The 20,401-nt window shown below is 40.2% G+C and overlaps 1 protein-coding gene across 1 annotated transcript in view; it reads left to right on the top strand.

The window, feature by feature from the left end:
- LOC148901688 (teneurin-2-like) overlaps positions 1–20,401 on the top strand; it is a 234,314-nt gene that overhangs the window by 58,032 nt on the left and 155,881 nt on the right. The window contains exons 2-5 of the mRNA XM_088989625.1: positions 3,764–4,055; positions 12,459–12,500; positions 12,827–12,859; positions 14,037–14,330. Coding sequence (XP_088845751.1) covers positions 3,839–4,055; positions 12,459–12,500; positions 12,827–12,859; positions 14,037–14,330 — 586 coding nt within the window. The 5' untranslated portion in view covers positions 3,764–3,838. The remainder of the gene's footprint in view (positions 1–3,763; positions 4,056–12,458; positions 12,501–12,826; positions 12,860–14,036; positions 14,331–20,401) is intronic.

Below are 20,401 nucleotides of genomic sequence, written 5' to 3'. Positions count from 1 at the left end.
CCGTTGGTCGCCAACCAGATCCTGACACTCTCATTCTGGCAAATAAATGGGATACTCTGGCAATTTAGAATATAACTAGTATCAAACATTTTTTTTTTAAATTGTGTTTGAGGTTAACTGGTTGGCACGAACACCTTACAGTGCAAAGGTCTGTGGGTCAATTCCCGACTCAGTAGACTTCTTAATTTTTTTTCCCCTGTGCCTGTGTGAGTTTTCTCCATGTATTCCCATTTCCTCTCACATTCTAAAACCGTGCATGGTAGGTAAATGGAACACTCTGAATTTTCCTGAGGTGTGAGTGTGAGCATGACTGCTTCTTCAGAGTGACTTCAGCCTACTGCTCCAAAACAGCTGTGATAACCCTCGTGAGGTTAATGTGCTCAGATATTGGGTGGGGAAATTGAAATGAAATGTATTGTTTCCCGGGAAAACAACTTTTTTTTCCATGTCATTATATTGTCCTGAAGTTGACAGATTATTTGTAATGTTTTGAATGTTAATCGATGAAAAGGCTTCTTCAGCCGTCATCTGTACTTCTTTGAAAGTGTCGGACGTTTCGCTTCTTATCCAAGAAACTTCATCAGCAAACTAACATCTTACTGCTAGTTTAATCCCTATATATATGCCTACTGTCCAGACATGGCGGTGCCGGTAAAGGGTGGTCAGAATTGATTCTAACCACCCTTTACAAAACAAACTAGGAGTCATCAGAACCCTCCAGCATAGGGCTAAACTAATACCAACAAGCGTCGAAGGCAGAGAAAAGGAGTCAAAACATATCAGGAGAGCACTTACAAACTGTGGGTACCCTCAATGGTCATTTAACAAATGTCAGAAAGAAAGAAGAGGTAATGAAACCAAAAATTCTGAAGATACAAAAAGCAGAGGAGTAGCAGTACCATACATTGCAGGAGTTTCTGAAAAACTACAGAGTCCATTGGCAACATAAAATTCCTACTTATTTCAAACCGATAAACACTTTAAGGCAAACATTAGTACATCCAAAAGATAGACTGCCAAATGAAAAACAAAATAATGTAGTTTATTATATACATTGTAAGAATGAAAATTGTAAAGAGCAGTACATTGGGGAGACTAAACAAATTCTCAAAAAAAGACTTTATCAACATCGCACGGATAATACTAGTGGGCCTCAATCGTCAGTACATATGCACCTAAAAGCTAGCAACCACTCATTTGACGACAATGAGGTTAAAATTTTAGCGAAAGAACATAGATGGTTTGAAAGGGGAGTTAAGAAGCGATTTTCATAAACAGCTAAATGCTTCGCTTAACCTATATGGTGGGGTGAGGTTCAATTTGGATTGTTCGTACAACAGCTTGCTTAGGCAACATAGGATTAGCAATACTGATGAGGTGATACCGGAGGAAGTGGGGCCATCAGGCCAGTCATTCGTCAGAACAATAGGAACAATCAGTGGAGCCGCAGGGAGTAGTCCTCTGCTCCCCCCAACCTTAGAGCAGGGACCTATCGTAGCAGAGTCCGGCACCGCCATGTCTGGACAGTAGGGATATATATATAGGGCATAAACTACCAGTAAGACTTTAGTTTGCGGACGAAGTTTCTTGGATAAGAAGTCCGACGGCTGAAGAAACCTTTTCATCGATGGACCACTCCTGTACGACTGAGAGCTTACACAGACGTTTTGAATGGTAACTTGTCGAAAACACGATGCTAGTCTTAACTGTGCACACACAGTAGCACAATGCTTTCTTTGCACTTGATGTACGTAATGCCAGCTAGTGCCCCCACTATATTACTTCGGATTTCTCCATTCAAGGTACAAACACATTAAGGTTGAACTCCTAATAGCTTGTGTGATGGATACCAGAGCATAATGAGCTCTTTATGAGACTTAAATCCTACTGTTAATCAATGCATATAGCAGGGCACTTTTCAATACTACTTACGAAGCATTTTAAAATGAGCCCTCAATGAAAGGATTGACTTCCCTTCTCTCTCTCTCTCTCTCTCTCTCTCTCTCTCTCTCTCTCTCTCTCTCTCTCTCTCTCTCTCTCTCTCTCTCTCTCTCTCTCTCTCTCTCTCTCTCTCTCTCTCTCTCTCTCTCTCTCTCTCTCTCTCTCTCTCTCTCTCTCTCCATGTCTCTCTATTTCCTTCCACGGAGTCTCCTTCAAGCTGCCCCAATGTGCTCTTATTTCACACTTTCAGATTCCAATTACAGTGAGACCTCAACTTACGAACTTAATTGGTTCCCAGACAGAGTGTGTAAGGCGAAAAGTGTGTATCTAAAAAAAAAAATCCCATAGGAAACCATTACAATGGGAATAATCCGTTCCCGGGTTTACATAAAATATACTTTTCAACTAAATAAGCCTTAAAACTACACACAACATACCTTATTCTATGTATAATAAATGTGATATTGTATTGTAATGAAAGAAATACACTGCATTGCATCATAAAGTCACTTTATTTACATTTGTGATGGTCATTTATGGCTTGATGGAATGGCGTTGAAGGTCGAAGGTCAAAGGGAATTGCTGTTTGGAAAGAGAGGCGCATTACATGACGACTGTAATTAAAGAAATAAACTGTGCTGTAAAATAAAGTTTTATTTACCTTTTTGATGGTCGTTGATGGCTTATGGAAGGAGAGTCACCTTCCATAAGGACTGTTGGTAACTTAACCTCTGATGCTGTTCGGTTGTGTGCTTCCGCCGAAGATCACTCCGCCAGCCGTGGTGGGTGTGTATTATGAAAATAGTGCTTATTATAAGGTTTAATTTTCATAAATTTGACGTTTGTAAGACAAAAAGTTTGTAAGTTGAAGTCTCACTGTATATCTCATTTTTGGAAAGCTCTTGCCTGCTCTGTTATTGACAAATCAGAATCAGAATCAGAATCATCAAATACTCTACAAACTGGGAGTTGTGAAATTGTGATGGGCTGCTGTCATGCAGTGGGTGGACCAGACTTCCTTTAACCTCAAGCAAGTGAAACCAAGCCAGTCTATTATGACCTTAAATACCCTGTAACTGGCAGCTGCTGTAGGCATTGCTGTCAATTACTCCTGGTTGTTGTAATGGTGCACTCTGATCTTTGGCTGCTAATATACGACATTGCTCCAGGCTCTTGCACTCGTGTCATGCTGTGTTAGCAACACAATGTATAATCTGTGTCCACATGTATACGATATGAATATATTTAAATTTGCATGGTTGATTGTGATGCAATCACAATGGACAATAGAGGCAACAGTGTCTACATGTTTCTTCTGCATTCAAAGTTCTTTTTTGGCTGGGTTAATATTCATGAAACAAATATTTGTGTGTGTATATACTGTAGGTAGCTCCATCCACCAGTTGTGAATTTGTGTGTGTATATATTTGTGTTTGTGACGTTTGGTTCGTGCAGATTTCTGGCTGGTGGTGTTTGATTATCCCTTACAGCCGCAAAGGGAGTAGAATTCATTCTCACTGTGATAATGAGGGAGAGACTAGCAATACCCTAAAGTCATTTCTCCTATGCTTATATCCTTCCTCTTGCATCGATCTACCTCTACGACCTCCTTCCCTTTTTATTCTTTTGTATTCATAATTTTCTTTTTTGGTTTTTTTAATTAAGTAATTGTTCTTCTTGTACAGTATTAATAATTACCACTTTGGTCAAAATTATTGTGCAATATTTATTATTGTATTTATTATTACACAATAATTATTGTGTAATAAATAAAAAAGGAAATCAACGTATTACTTCTATTCCCTTCATTTCCATTGTCCAGGTTACCGTGCAGATAAACTGAAGTGAGGTCTACTCGCAGTCGTGCACTTGCTCCAACGCCCTGAAAAACACCATCATGGATCTGAAGGATCGAAGGCAGCACTCCTTGACCTGCCCTAAGGACCCACCTTATAACACAACATCCCTGGATGCAGATGAGTGTCGCGTGCCAACCCAGAAGTCGTACAGCTCCAGCGAGACACTTAAGGCATTCGAGCATGAGCAGAGGCTGCACTACAGCGGTTGTGTGACTGACCTTGTTCACCATGAGGCTGATGAGTACCCAAGGCAAGGTGGGTCGTTAGGCCAAAGCATTTTGGGAATATGTGCATAGACAACAGCTTTACAACAGCTGCAGCTGGAACTAGGTGATGTACACAACATTTAAAATCTGAATATTGATCACAATATTGACAATGTGTGTTATCTTTTGAGAAAATTGAACACCTTGAAGTGCACCTTTTAGTACGGGAAATATGGTGTGTAAAATAAAACATACAAAATACATTTCACAAAAATCAATGATCTCGCCATAACTATCATGCTTACTTGCTGCCCCTTGCCCCAAACCAATAATTACTGTGATTGCATGTCTCAGTGGTCGTGAGTGATTTCCGGTTTGTATAAGATATACGTTTTACCTGTTGGACAAAGTTAAGACATAGCAAAAATGATATACATACTACAATATATTTATATGGATGTGTTTACCCGATGCAAAAAAAAGACCAATTTAACAGAGTAATCAAACAGATTAACATTTCCTTACACACACTTTTTTGAGTCCCACATAGGCTCATACTTACGAGACATTTTCCAGTTTTATTGTACACATAAAATTCATTCTTTAACTGTTGACACTTTGAGTCCTCTCGTGTAATTTGGCAAGCTATTTTAGGCACGCAGTACAGATATTTGGCAATGGTAATCTTGTGACTTAAAATTTCTGCATCACCTGGTTTTGTTAATAGGCAGATACAGATGGTCATTCTGAAAGAGTGTGCCCGCTCTTTCACAAGTCTTTAAAATCATATGAGTTCACAAGTGCACATGCATTCACATTTTTATTACCAGGGTACATGAATCAGGCAGTATGGATCAAGACTGAATTGTATCAATATGTTCTGCTTATGAACACAGAATGACAATGCAAACAATTACTTATGTTTGTTACTATTTATACTTATGTTTAACAGCAAACAAAATGTGAGCATAAGATAATAAATACATGTTCTGTGGCTGCAATAGCAGAGCAAGGGGAAAAAGATTGAATGGCATCATGGATGAAAGACTGAAAATCAGTGGTGTGTGTCGGTGAGCCATACTTCAATGCTGCACCAAGCCGACATCGCACCAGGCGATGGATGGTCAATACTGAAGTCCTCTCAGTCTATCAATTCTGTCAAAAGCCCAGAGCCACAGATGCATTGTGGGAAGTGTGGCCACAGGAGACCAACAGTGTTGCAGCACCATAAGGACTGTGACACCACAGGAGGTAGAGAGCAATGAGGAAGAGTGGGAGAGACAAAGTGAGAAAAATCACCATCTGAATAATTTAGAATTGGATGACTCATATTGTTAACTGAAATAGCATTTTCATCACGTGTTTGTTATTTTGAACAGATTAATGCATGTATACTGCTCCAAATAAAGTTTTTTTTTCATGTCCAGCTCCAGGCCTGGATGGCCTCTGTCCTGCCTGTTTTCCATTTGACCCGGCTGCAACACACCTGATTCAGATGATCAGCTCATCAGCCAGCTCTGAAGCAGCATCAAAACAGTCCTGATGATTTGAATCAGGTGTGTTGCTCCTGGGAGAGCTGGAAAACAGGCAGGACAGCGGCCCTTGAGGGCCGACTTTCGACACCCCTGGTGTAGAGAGGGGGGGGGGGGGATAAGAGCATGGTCCTAAAGGGTGCATGGGAGTTCGCGCAACTAGTCTCCATTTGTTTGGTGGATTTAAAGAAGCCATTCGACCATGCACCTCCAGGCATCTTGTGTAAAGAGTTTGGTCCATGTTGTCAGAAATATTGTTTGAGTTAAGTCCTCCATCTCCCTTGAAAGCTGGCCTTATTTACTAGTTTATTTGTCATAGCCTTTATGAAGATAATTTCTCGGCTAAGGCATTGACAATGCAATGGTGTGAACCATTGGGGTGAGAATAAACACCTCCTCAATCAGTAACAGGTGGAATATCCTCTACAGGTCCAAAATCAGATCCTTTCAGAAGTGGAGGAGCCATGAGTAAGAGGATAATGGAGCTTGACATGTTTTATGTCTGCAGTATTGAAGCAACTGAGCCAAAAGGTTAAATTATGGAATTACCATTCTATCTATGTTCTTAGTCCTCCCTCGGACACGTCCCACCGGAAGTATAAGGGGTCCCATTCAGGACACGATGCAGGGCCTACATTTTTCCGGTCAGACTGGAAATGCCTATGAATCGGGATGTGTTCTGTTTTATTCCAAAAGTCAACATAACACAATTACGATTTCATGTCATCGTTTTGTTTTGGTTCTGTTTGGTTTCAGTTTCTTGCCAAAGTGAAGAGCATTCCCTCCAGCGCTGCACCTGTCATGCATATATATATGCACACACACACATATATATATATATATATATATATATATATATATATATATATATATATATATATATATATATATATATATATATATATATATATATATATATATAGTAAAGTCAAGTAAAGTCTCGATATATCGATAGTACTGCTTATTCCGATACTATTTCTATGAATGCAAGGAGAAAATTTACATGCCGCAGGATCGGATATATCGATAGTCCGGTTATATCGATATTCTCGGGAGTCGGAAAAAAATATCCACCAGTATCACCTCATCAGTATTACTAATCCTATGTTGCCCAAGCAGGCTATTGTATCAACTATTCAAATTGAACCTCACCCCATATTGGTTTAATGAAGGATTTAGTTGTTTTAGGAAAAGCGCTTCTTTTACTCCCCTTGCAAACCATCTATGTTATTTCGCTAAGATTTTAACCTCATTGTCGTCAGATTAGTGGTTGCTAGCTTTTAGGTGCATATGTACTGCCGATTAAGGCCCACTAGTATTATCCGTGCGATGTTGATAAAGTCTTTTTTTGAGAATTTGTTTTAGTCTCCCCAATGTACTGCTCTTTACAATGTTCATTCTTAGAATGTATTGAGTAAACTACATTACTTTGTTTTTCATTTTTGAAAAATTACAAAGAGTCCTTTGGCAACACAAAATTCCTACTTATTTCAAACCATTCCTACTTATTTCAAACACTTTAAGGCAAAAATTAGTGCATCCAAAAGATAGGCTGCCAAATATGTATACCACATATGTGGTATACGGTCTATAGTTCTGCTGCTATTCATATCAGAGGTGGGCAGTTGACTCAATTCTGCCGGTCTGCCATTTGTCATTCATCGTGAGCTTTTGTCATTGAGAGTCCATCAAATTCTGGCCATCCGTTTGTGACGGAGTGAGAGGTTTGCCGGTACTTGACCCTGTTAGTGATGATTACAGGGACGGATAAAAACTCACATGCGTCCGTCATCATTCGTTATCAAAACGGACATCCGTCTCTGACATTTTGTCAGTACTGGTCGGGTACATACGTCGAGTGAAATATGCCAACTCTGGTGTATCTTACTGTCAACACCATTTTGCATCTTCAAATAATATACAAGTCTACAAGTTAATATGAATTTTGAATTGAATACGAAATTACATTGCATTCACTCAAGTTAATATTTTTGTATGCCCTTGGAGACCAATCAGGAAACTGATTGTCAATTTGAATACAACATAGCCGCAAACTATTACAAATAAATGTAAAAAAAGATGATCTACAATTCATCCCCTCTCCCCTCTTTGTCTTCTCGCCGGCATCCGGTGCCTCTGCCAGCTGCTGACACTCTAAAACGTACCATAGTTACAGCCATAAAGCAGAGAAGTCACTACAAGTGCTCTGGTTCTTGTTTCATTCCAACACATTTGATGCCTGCATATGTTCTTTGATAGACAGGATATGGTACAAATTTGATTCTTCAAACTGTTTTCCCCACAAAAAAAGTAATTGTGCGATGAGCGGTGTGGAGAACGGTTGAATGAACACATGAACAAATACCCCATGAACCAGCATCTGTCACCTGCGTCTGAATTCAACAAACTGGAGAGCAGTACAAGGCATCACCGAACAAAAGTACCCTTTGTTATTCCTTCCTGGCATGCGGCTGCATATTACACAGAAACAAAAAGTTTAGGTTAAATGTAAGATTTCTTTTGTTTCTGGTGTTCCTGTTAGCATGAGTTATTTCTATGCGGATATTGATAGAGGTGTGAGAAGAATATCTGTTGACCAATCAACGTTTGTTGTATGAGTTCTTTGGCACTAGACCCCCACAGTTGATGTGACAAGTAGTGCACATCAACTGTAGTGTAGTAGTGTAGACCAAATTGAACAATATAAATACAATAAATGTTCTCTGAAGGTCGACTGAACTCTTAAAGTGAGGTCACATAGCACATATCTGAAAGTTTCTTCAACCACATTTCAGTAATATGCTATCAATGTTTAATTATATTTTATAGGCAGACAATCCGTGTTTTGTGTTGTCTTTGTTGGCTTTGTGGATCTGTGTTGCAGATAATATGTGTGTCGACTGTCAGAGGAGATCCACCCTGTATTGCATCCATGCACTTATTTATATTTCCAATCACAGTATGCATGTGGAATTGGCTTGCATACAGTACGTATGGACAGAAGATGCTCTGGTCTTGAATAAAACTTAACACAGTAGTTAGCGTGTAACTGCCTGAGCAGTAAAAGATTCTGATCTCTCTTTACATATGTCACCTAATGTCAATTGCAGATTTAAAGGTCAACCAAATCAATTATTGAGTAACAAAGACATTAACTTCAAAGATGCCAAGTACACACTCTTGCAAATATAAGGGAGACTCAAGACAAATGACAGAATGCTCACTAATTCGAGACTTTCTAAGAGTTAAAATAAATTATCACTAAACTATGCTGATTACGTGATTGAGTTAATCTATGTTTACTGGGTAATGGCCCTCTTTGACTCTGCTTTGGCAGCCTTTGATAAATGAGGCAGATTGTAAATGTCACTGTTATCAAGTGCTTTCAACCCACCACCCTCGGTTGGCTCACTTGTCTCCAAAGCTATAATTAAACTTGTTCCCCTGCCACACATTTTGTGTATGCATATATATTTGTGTTCAGATATCATTCACATTTCTTATGCATACGTCACTTTTGATACTCACTCTCCCCTTGCCTCAGTCACACAAATTATACCTATGCCAATGATTTGCTGCCCGGCTGATGTTACCGTGCGTCACATTTCATTGAGATACAGCTGCTCCTGTATGCTCTTGACTCAAGGAGAAATACTGCACATTATTTTTAGGATTTGTTTTACCCAAGATCATTCCAGTCCATAATTGTGTTTGCTCAACAGTTATGAATCTGTGCTGTATCATGAAGGGGCACTATGATCATGGATGAAGGTTGGTTAACGATTTCACGGTGGAGCGCACTGTACTGCCCGAAGACACATGAGATAGGCACCAGCACAACCGGGACTCTGTCTGTCTGAGCATCTGTCTCTCCGTCTGTCTGTCCGTCTATCCATACATACATACATCTATCCATTCATTGGTGAGTTTTCATGTGTGTGTGTGTGCGTGTGCGTGTGTGTGTGTGTGTGTGTATGTGTGTGACTCCTATCTCACAAATTGATATATTTATATTGGGCAGGATGATAGCTGTTCCCACGATCGAGCTTCTATGTACGAGATGCCTGATGTTATTCTTGGTATCTGCTGGAGCCAGCGACCTAGCTCATTAGCAGGTGCAGCAGGTGCAAGAGCCCCTGTGTGTACTATGGCTACTGATAGAACGTTTTTATACACATCCGTCAACATCCTATGTTATTTCATGTCTAGTTTAGTCTACATGGATGGATGTAGTTTATTAAATAACTTTGTGTATCTGTAGGGTGTACTGTAACATTTTATTTTCAGTCTAATATGAGAGATATATAAGAGATGATGACATCATCTCGACCGGGCCTATCAGCAACGAGGAGGGTGTTATAAGGTATTAGACTGAAAATAAAATGTTACAGTACACCCTACAGCAGGGGTCGGGAACCTTTTTGACTAAGAGAGCCATAAAAGTAAAATATTTAGAGTTTTTTTCAGTGAGAGCCACACACACGCAAGTGCGCGCGCACACACACACACACACGCATACACACACACACACACACACACATACACACACGACAGGCGCGCACACGAAAACACAAACGCACGCGCGACCACTTTTCAACAAAATGTCAGAATGTATTATTTAAAATAACTTTGTGACAGTACTCACCGTTAACTTGAATGGTTTTCCGTTTCTCATGATTGGTAAAAATCCAGCCAAACGATATGAATGAAAGTCAACTTGCCGGGTCCACAGGCGAAGTTACTGCTAGCTAGCCTGCACACAGCTCATTAGCTTCCACACTTATTTTCTGCAATATACTTCTTGCAGAAGTATATTGAGGCTAACGTTAACATGGGGCGTGTTAAAATATCACTGATATTCGACTGTTTCATTGACGTTATTGTTTAACGTCGTTATTGTTGTTGCAAATTAGGATCGCGAATCCTCCGGTGCATTCAAGCTGGAGTGTACTCGTCATTGTTTCAACATGACGGCCAGTATCATCCAATCAAAATCGCGCTTTCCGCCAACCTACGTCAGTGTCATCCAATCAAAATTGTGCTTTCCGCCAACTGCAGCCCCAAGAGGAAATGAACGGCGATAAAGCGAGAATATGTATTTAATTTTATCGGCGAGCCATATGCAATCATCAAAAGAGCCATATATGGGTCACGAGCCATAGGTTCCCGACCCCTGCCCTACAGATACACAAAGTTATCTAATAAACTACATACATCCATATAGACTAAACCAGACATGAAATAACATAAGATGTTTACGGATGTGTATAAAAACGTGCAATGAGGATGGTGTTTCAAGGTATTAGACTGAAAATAAAATATTACAGTACACCCTAAAGAAACACAAAGTTATCTAATAAACTACTACATACACCCATATAGACTAAACTAGACATGAAATAACATAATATGTTTACGGATGTGTATGGAAACGTTCTATCAGCTAACAAATCATCAGATGTTACTGAGCTGTCTGTCTGTCTGTCTGTCCGTCCGTCCGCCCCTCCCTCCGCCGTCCCTCCGCCCGTTACGAGCATAAAATATTTTTTTAATGACGTGCAGTAAGATCCCACAAGAGTGCCTACTCACAAACAATTACACATGGACACACACACCCACACACACACAGCAATGTACACACATTTGTCACCACACATTTCCATCATGACTTTTATCAGGGGAAGTACATTTAGTGTAATGGATGAGTGCAAACTACGATAGAGTACCAACCTAATACATTTGTACTTATACATGATCTATGAAGCTTGAACCCCAAATGATGAGAGGCAACTCTTTATGGGGCCCTCTGTGTCACGCAACAATTCCTTGTGTCAAAAGACGTGAACAAAATTAAAATGACATTTATGAAATGCATGTATTTGTAAACAAATAATAATGAATCAAAATATAAATACATATTGTGACATTATGTTGCTAATTATTATAGAAATGTTGTCGTCATTACTACCCCTACGATAATCTACATTTACACATATAGTTTTATACTTTTTTACTGTAACTAGCACATGCAATTGAACCATTGATATTCAATGTTGAGTAAAAAAACACAGGAACAACATGAACATAATGAATAAAAAATAAGGAGTCCAAGATGGCACCTGAGTAGGCAGCCGTCAGCAAGTGCTTTCATGAGCCTTGCTTTTTTTTTGTTGTTTTTGTCTTGTTTTGTGTTTTCTTTTGTCACTTTTGTGTTGTTGTGCATTGTGTGGAATGGATACGGATTGTTTTTCAGCATTTTTGACCACGACATTCATCAAGGAGGAGACTGCTGAGCGGTTGCGCCTTTTCGGCAGCACATAGAGTTTGGAGCATTTTCACAAGCTGACTTGACTACATTGGTATTGCCTTTTATCCGTCTCTACCTTTCCTTTATGCTGGTCTACCTGATACTGCGGCCCACAAGGGTGAAACGATATCGTACACGATACACTATCGGAATATGGCTTCGATGAGAAGGACATTGATTGGATTAAAATGTGGCACATTGCCCCCTTACTCATTTGTCATAATATCAAGTAACAAACATGTTATTGGGTGTCGAGTTATGAACTAACTGAGATAGATTTTCATGTCTGCCGCAGACTCTTGCGCCAATCCATCTTTCTTTGACTTCATGTAGATTGCTGGAGCGCAAGACTAGGCCTACCACTCCTGGGATTACAGATTGATTGGATGTTTCATATGTAATCACCGCGTGTGGGATGTTAATTGTGTGGATTGACAGCCTGTGTGATGTCGCAAGTAGATATGCGCAGTAGATTTCACTGTGTAAAGCAAAGGGGAAATGTTTTCTGTGTCATCTTCGCTTGGTTGTTGAAAACAAATTGGGTCTAAAATATTTTGTACGATACTACATTACATCCCTCACACCAGGTTGTTCGTCTGCTTAACTGTCCCAGGTCTCCTGGAATTTTCTCCCGTCCTTCGATACTTCATCTCAGGTATGATAACAGCAACAAGGACAACAAGGATATAAAGCTTGTGTTTAGAGAATAGCATTGCACTAAAAAATGATTTTAGAGTTAGGTTGCTGACCATTGTGTTCTTTCATTGATAACCACTTCGAACAATAGCGCATATCTAGGAATAGTTGTGAATTGTTGATGTTATTGTATAGTTTTTTTATAGTTGTATTGTATACTTTTATGTTACGTGTTGCCTTCTTGTTTCGTGTTAAATATTATTTCAAACACTTTGTTAGTTGTACTGAATGTACATATAGAGATGGATTGAATTGGATGTTTTTTTTTGTTTTGCTTTTTAAAAGTGGGAGGAAGACAACCGAAGAAGGCAGCAAATGGTAATATTCACGGATGTAATGTATGGTTTGCTTCCATGTAGTTGGTTAGAACCATAGCAAGGTTTTGCTAGATGTAGAGATATTTTTTCACTGTGGCTGTGTATAGAAATAACTTCCTTTAACCTCTTCAACTTTCCCGAGAGGTCCTCCCCCTCCGTGTGTCAGCCCACTTTTTCAGTCACCCCCACCTCCCCCCAAGTTTTTGAAGAGCATACGAGGAGACCGAGCTGATTAATTTCATCACTTTAATTCTTCTCCTTCTGATTGCTCCTTATAAGTCACAGTTGACCGAGTCACGTAGCTGTGAGATTCTCAGCGCGGCCATTCATATAGAAAGCCACCAACGTAACAGTTACCTGTCGCCAGTTTCATCCGCCTCCCCCTTCGCCTTCCTCACAAACCGCTAATGAAGTTAAACACAACTGTTTTTTCTCCCCGATACCTCGACCCCAGCAGCTGATCGTGAGCGATTGCATCCACGGTAGTCTTTTAATTACAATAAAGGATACATTGGTTGAGCATGCCTTTTTTTCCCGTAATTGCTTTTACTTCAGCTTGAAATTGGGCTGCAGTGCTTAGCTATTGATCTCCTTTGATGTGCTTTAATTTGTATGATTTTCTATATTTATTTGAGGATAGACAAGTCAGTTTGTCTCAAATTGCCGGGTGAGGTGGGAACTGTCTGAATCAATGTTGCTGTTGCTTCAGACTTGCATTTGGGTTGCTTAACCTTCAGATGCCGTGCGCAGAACTTTCCAGGGCAGATGTTTTGACCAGAAGGCAGTATCGCAGCTCCTTTCTAACAACGCTTTGATCAACGTCTCTTGAGTGCAAATGAGGAGACACAAAGTGATGGAGCAACTCCATAGAAGATGCTCACAACAAGCCTGCAGACCACCTCAAACGTTTTTCCTTCTAACAGCTCTTTGTAGTGTGTGGCTGATTCATGCTGTGTCATCTCTCCTCTCCTGAGTGCATCAACAATTACAATTCTCAGCTACCTCCTCCATAGTTTTATAATTAGTTTGCCTCTCTGCATGTGGTTGTAGATTTGTATGCCAGTTGGCGTGTTTGTTTGTGTAAGCATTCGTGTAAATGGCTCCATTTACCTCTTTTACTGCACTTAGCAACCTCATTCCTTCACTCCACCTGTGCAACTGCTGTGTCTCACTCGTAGGAGGGAACTTTACCCTGGCTGAACTGGGAGTGTGCGATCCAACACCTGCTTCTCATGCCAACGCTGTGCCCTACTGTCCTGAACTGAGCCTCCTCAAAAGGGGTTATTCCCTCAGCGCTGGCTCCGATGCAGACTCTGATCCAGACGGCTCCCTATCCCCGGACAGAGTCATCCAGCTTTGGGCTGGAGGAGGAAGGGTGAAGTCCCGTCGCAGCTCCGGAGTGTCCAGCCACGAAAACTCTGCCCTGACCCTCACCGACTCTGAGAATGACAACAAGTCGGAAGATGAATCTGGTAGGACTCTGCGATGGGTTGACGAGATAACATGCAGACACCATCATATTTATAACCAAATTGAAGAACACTTGTTTAACAATTCCCAGAATCATCCCAAATGACACCCCATTAAGATCACACTTATCGAACAAAACAAGCATCATTATGTTATCAAACAATTCATAAGGGTCAATTAAATTCAATCCAATATACAGTAATTTTACAATTCTACAATGACAACAACAAAAAAACTCACTTTTTAAACATTGTCACAGAATGAAGTATTGATTCACAACATGTTTATTGTTAATTTGTGTGGTTAATTAAAATAGGCCTATGTCACGAAGGTTGTGAGGTGATATGAGCTAGGCCATGTGATGGTTTCCGTTTTCTTTGTTCTGCTTTCTTTCTTTCTGTCTTTCTTACTCCCTGGCTTTCTCTATCTGCCAGCCCTGGCATGCACACACACGCACACACATGCACCCACACACACACACACACACACGTCATGGTGGAATTTGTACGTCTACTACAAGCTAAATGTTGAAAGCAAACACGAAACATAAGTGCCTGAATGCAGTCTTTAATCATTGTTAAACTCCTTTGCATAAGATTGTCGGGATTTTTTCTCCAAATCAAGCTTGTGCTAACATTATTCAATTACACAGGTCGGCCAACTCTCCAGCGAGAATATTTTTTATTCAACACACAGGCATCATGTAGCCACATGGTGTGGTTTTCTGCATTACACTGTGATGCTATCAGATGTACCACATGAACAATCTGTATCTCCTGAATAACGTATCAGGATACATTATAGAACCTATTCAACCATTGCAGCTTTGCCTTGAAGATCTGAGCTGTCACACTCCAATTATTGTGTGTCGTCTCGCATTGTCATGACTCTGATATCATGCAATGGGGTTGGCGTTTTGACGATTTTTATGTAAAGCAATATCAAGTATGGTATTATTTGTGGTGCTGGATTGAATATTTCAAGTATAGTGGAATGGGTGAACTATGTTGATGAGCTGCGTTTAAATCATGATTTTGCCTTCTGCCAAGCACAGTCCCCATATGATACAAAAGTGGATTGGATTTGTTGGATGAATCTATTTCTGTCGCATTGCATTACACTTCTTCTTCACCCTAAGGTTTGCTGAGAGCTCACCGCTCACATTTTAGTCAGCCAAAACATAATTTTGTATTTTTAGAAGAAAACTAAATCGAGTGTTTCTGAAGTGTTGCTTCCCAGCAGTTTGAGTTTGAAAGGTTCCCAAAGGGAATGGGGTATACTTCCAGAAACGTTGTTTGTTGCAATAATCCAATTTCCTTATTAATCCTGAAGTAATCACAAACCGCCATGTGAGGTTCTCACACATGTCAATAGGGGTTAATGAAAAGTGGATTGAAGAAACAAACAAAAACCTAATTAATTATATTTTCATCAGCTGCTTGAACAGATGTGCTTAAACCTCTATCTGACTGCCGGGCTTCAAAATATGAGACTTGTGTCAACTGATCAAACTTCTCAACACCCTTTCAGCACAGCATGAAACACTTCACCTGAAATGCACCTCTCATCCAAATATGTATCTGATAATTGGTTTGTGGTTAATTACCAAACTAATCACACAACCACAATATCTTCTGCAGACGCTGTCCACGCACTCGCTCAGTGTAAGCCTTTTGGGGCTTTTTAAAATTAGCCTTTTAATATGGCAGTAAATTATGATTAGCTCTGCTGGCCTGATAATGTGAGTGTGTCTTATTGTTGTGATATTTTTTTCCCTTGTACTTAAAAAGTAGGGATGGAAGAAATAATTGATTCGTTGATACATCATAATGGAAATGTAAATGGTTCTAAATGAATTCTTCTTTTCCTTTCGGCTTTTCCCTTCAGGGGTCGCCACAGCGAATAAACGTCCTCCATCTATCCCGGTTTTGTGCATCCTCTTCTCTCACACCAGATACCTTCATGACCTCTTTGACCACATCCATAAACCTCTTCGGTCTTCCTCTTGGTCTCCTGACTGGCAGTTCAAGGCTCAGCATCCTTCTCCCGATATAGTCACTCTCTCTCCTCTGGACATGTCCAAACCATCTCAGTCTGGCCTCTCTGACTTTCTCTCCAAAGCCTCTAATATGAGTTGTCCCTCTAATGTACTCATTCCTGATCCTATCCAACCTGGTCACTCCCAAAGAAAACCTCATCTTCAGCTCTGCAACTTCCAGCTCTGCTTCCTGTCTTTTCTTCAGTGACACTGTCTCCAGTCCAAACATCATGGCTGGTCTCACCACTGTTTTATACACTTTTCCTTTCATCCTAGCGGAAACCTTCCGATCACGCCTGACATTTTTCTCCAGCCGCTCCAGCCTGTTCTAAATCAATTAATTTCCCATAATCAAATAGGAGATGATGTAATGCTGATTGTTTTTTTAATTGGTACATTGTATATATACCTGGGGAGACATTCTTGTCCGCACATAACAGTCAAGCTCAACCAAGTTGAGAGCAGGGCAAAAATATCATTGTGATTAAAAAAAGGAGCAAACAAATAGCGATTTAACTGGAACAAGGACTGGGTTTAAACAAATATTCATCATTGCATAACCCAATATTGATTCATAAAACGTTAGATACTTTTTATGTCAGGATTTTTTTGTCACTCTACGTTGTTCTGTGGTTGGAATTCATGAAAATTATTTATTTTGATCAGGCCACGTTCAATCAAATCAATGTCTTCCACACGAAAGTGAAATTGGAACTAGCATGAAATACTTAACTGAATAGAAAATCAATCAAAATGAATTGTGGATTAATGTGATGCTTTGTAATTCAAACACAATTGCTAGTCAGTCCTTACTGTTGCTATGGTGTCACTGACTCCAGTATTTTCTATGACAGTGAAGTTTGTCTCTATGGGCAAGGTGACCACATCAGTGCTGTGTTGCATCTGTGTATGTATCTGTGACCAAAGTGTTCATAAATGTATGTTGGCTACAGCCTCTTTTAATTGTTGGTTTGGCAATGGAAACATGTTTTGGTCGATGTTCTCTTCTAATTAAGGATGAAATGGCTCATGGTTCTCTGATGCTCAATAGAATTTGAAATGCTTAAAGTCACAATTTGAATTAGTGTTGCTGTGTGCATGCGTGTGTGTGTTTGTGTGTGTGCGCGCGCATGCATTGGTGCGCGTGTGTGTGTTTGTGTGTGTGCGCGCGCATGCATTGGTGGGCGTGTGTGTGTGTGTTTGTGTGTGTGTGTGTGTGTGTGTGTGTGTGTGTGTGAGTGCGTGAATGCGAACATGTGTTTGTGCGTGCGTGTGTGTGTGTGTGTGTGTGTGTGTGTGTGTGTGTGTGTGTGTGTGTGTGCGTGTGTGTGTGTGTGTGTGTGTGTGTGTGTGTGTGTGTGTGTGTGTGTGTGTGTGTGTGTTAAACGTACACTCAGTGTACAGTTACACAAATGCATACTCACGTCCAGTGGCTTGGGTGTTGGGCCTGACTACTGGAGGGATAAGAGGCAAAGAAGAAGCCAGATAAAAGTGAGCGGCGTGTGTGTGAGTGTGTCCGATAAAGCCACTTGCTAAGCTACTTAGTTGCTTTGAGAAAAACACCTATGCTCCTGAATCTCGGTCCAAACATAACATCTGACAATGATGGCACCTCAAAGTGCTCTGAAGTACAATTTGACTCCCGCAGGCCCAAATAAAATATCTCATTTTCCGTGGCTCCAGGTATGTGTGGGTATGAATCTCGTTCATGTGTGTACGTGTGAAGCAGGAGCTACAAGAGTGTCAAAAAAGCAGGGGGAGGATCTGAGAATCTAATAATAGATATTGACTGAGGCAGACAGAGAAACATCATAAACACAAGCTAACAAATCAAAAAGATGATGATGTGCCAAAACGCCAAGCTGCACTTCTCTCATCTCACAGCGTCTCCCATAAGCTTCCAAAGTCTTGCTTCCTTTTCTCCTCCTCCTCATCACCTCCTGCAACTCCTTTTTCATCTTGCAAGCTTCTCCCTCTGTCTTCTTTTGTCTCACGCTGTGTGTCTCACCAGCCACGATCTATGCAGCGTGCTGGCATGACTGACAGGTGTCGGTTTAAAGGTCTAGGGTTCCGCTTCCCAAGGCGGACGTCTTAGTGTGGTTGAGTACACACATGTATGTGATTGTCGCTCTTCCATACCAAAATAGAAACAATGACAGATATCAGATCAATCATGTTTGGGCTTCTCCTAGTCTTTGTGTTTGCAGAACACCTGACTGTTAATTACAAACAAAATGGTGTCACAAAGCTTTATTATGATTAGGTATAATTTATTTTTGTTCAGATTACCAAATGACATGACAAAATGTCATGTATCCATTTAGAGTTTTTTGTAAATTGATTGCTTACACAAACACACAGTTTATGTTTTACATATATATATATATATACAGTAAAGTCTCGTTGTATCAATATTCTCGGGAGTTACAAAAAATGTCGATATATCCGTCCTGCGCCGAACTGCATTAACAAAAGCCGCCAAAAGACGGCATCCAAGCGCCATATAAGAAACGGAGCTGGCCATGAGCTCGCCATTTTGTGCCTCTTTTTTTTCGGGTGAGCGATGTTCCCCCAATGTTGCCTCAAAATGGCACGTATAATTCTTTAATCAATTGCAAACATGTATGCTTTCCTCTTCCGAACTGCAGTGTATTTGAATCATATTCATAACTGGATGTGTAACAAGAAAGCATATTATCCGAAGCCAGTGTTTGGATTCACAAGCAATGCAAGACCTCTTGTCGTGAAGTCATTTTTATTGGTGTTTTGCATTTGAATAAAGAGTGGCATCGGTTGTCCTTTAATGCACAGTATGGAATGTATGGTAATTTTCAAAATCATCACGCTTCAGCAGACAAAACATGAAACATTGTTGCAAAAAAACGATTGCATTCATATACAGTACAGTGGGCATGTACATAACACAACAGGGAAACTGCAACGCTTACATCTTACTGTATTATGTATGCAATTTAAAAAAAGTCATCAATCTTCTTCTGCTTCACATTTTTACCTTTTAACACAAACACTTCAATCTCGTCTGCTACACACGAGCTAGCGTCACGGGAGCTGGTCACGTAACAAACTCACGTGACCAGGTCACGTGACCAAGTCGACCAATGGCGCGACCAATGGCGCGACCGATGGCGTGTATCGATATAAACATAGCAAAATGGCCGGCGGGAGATGAAAAAGAGCACCGTAGTAACCAGATTATCGTAAATACCATGAATCGCACTAAACGGAACTAATTATACATAAAAAGACTAGAAATGTGCACGGGAAATGAAAATAGTGTCGTAATAAACAGTATTATCAATATAAACGATATCGAGACTTTACTATATATATATATATATATATATATATATATATATATATATATAGATAGATAGATAGATAGATAGATAGATAGATAGATAGATAGATAGATAGATAGATAGATAGATAGATAGATAGATAGGGTGGTCTGCTTTTTGTTGAAAGCATGGCCGTAGAAGTTTGCACAGAATTTGAAGGGCTGCCAAGGCCCATGTCAAATGTTGAATTTTAAATTAAATACATCTCATACAGTGTCAGAATGAAAAGTGAGTTTTAAAAATGAGAAGCCGTCATTTCTCCAGCACTAAATTAAGCAGTTGACAGAACTGAGTAGGCTTCATATTTTTTGTGATTCCTTGTCATCATCCTGTTGATCAAGATATACACTTTGTCTAAATGGTTAAAAATGTCAGTCGTTTATGATTTGTATTCATGTACATTGATTCAAGTGATTATTCTAAAAAAATAAACAATGTAACATGAAAGCACATAAAATCTCATTCTTGTGAGAATTGCTGGCGCACCTCCAGGGCTGCTGCCAGCTGGCCGTGCCAGGTCGGGCGGTAGGGCCAACCGAGAGGAAGAGAGGTCAGTGGGGAGAGGCCCCGGTTTATCTGCCACGCACTCACTTCGCAGTTCTGCTGGATGGGAGCGGCTGCGTGTTGCTGACAAACATTTTGTAATGATTCCTCTCCATTCATGAGTCAGTGCACG

Source organism: Hippocampus bargibanti, linkage group LG02 (assembly GCF_051943395.1).
Source record: "Hippocampus bargibanti isolate YZ-2025 linkage group LG02, ASM5194339v1, whole genome shotgun sequence".
Taxonomy (NCBI): Eukaryota; Metazoa; Chordata; class Actinopteri; order Syngnathiformes; family Syngnathidae; genus Hippocampus; species Hippocampus bargibanti.
This window is presented reverse-complemented; position numbering and strand designations above follow the sequence as displayed.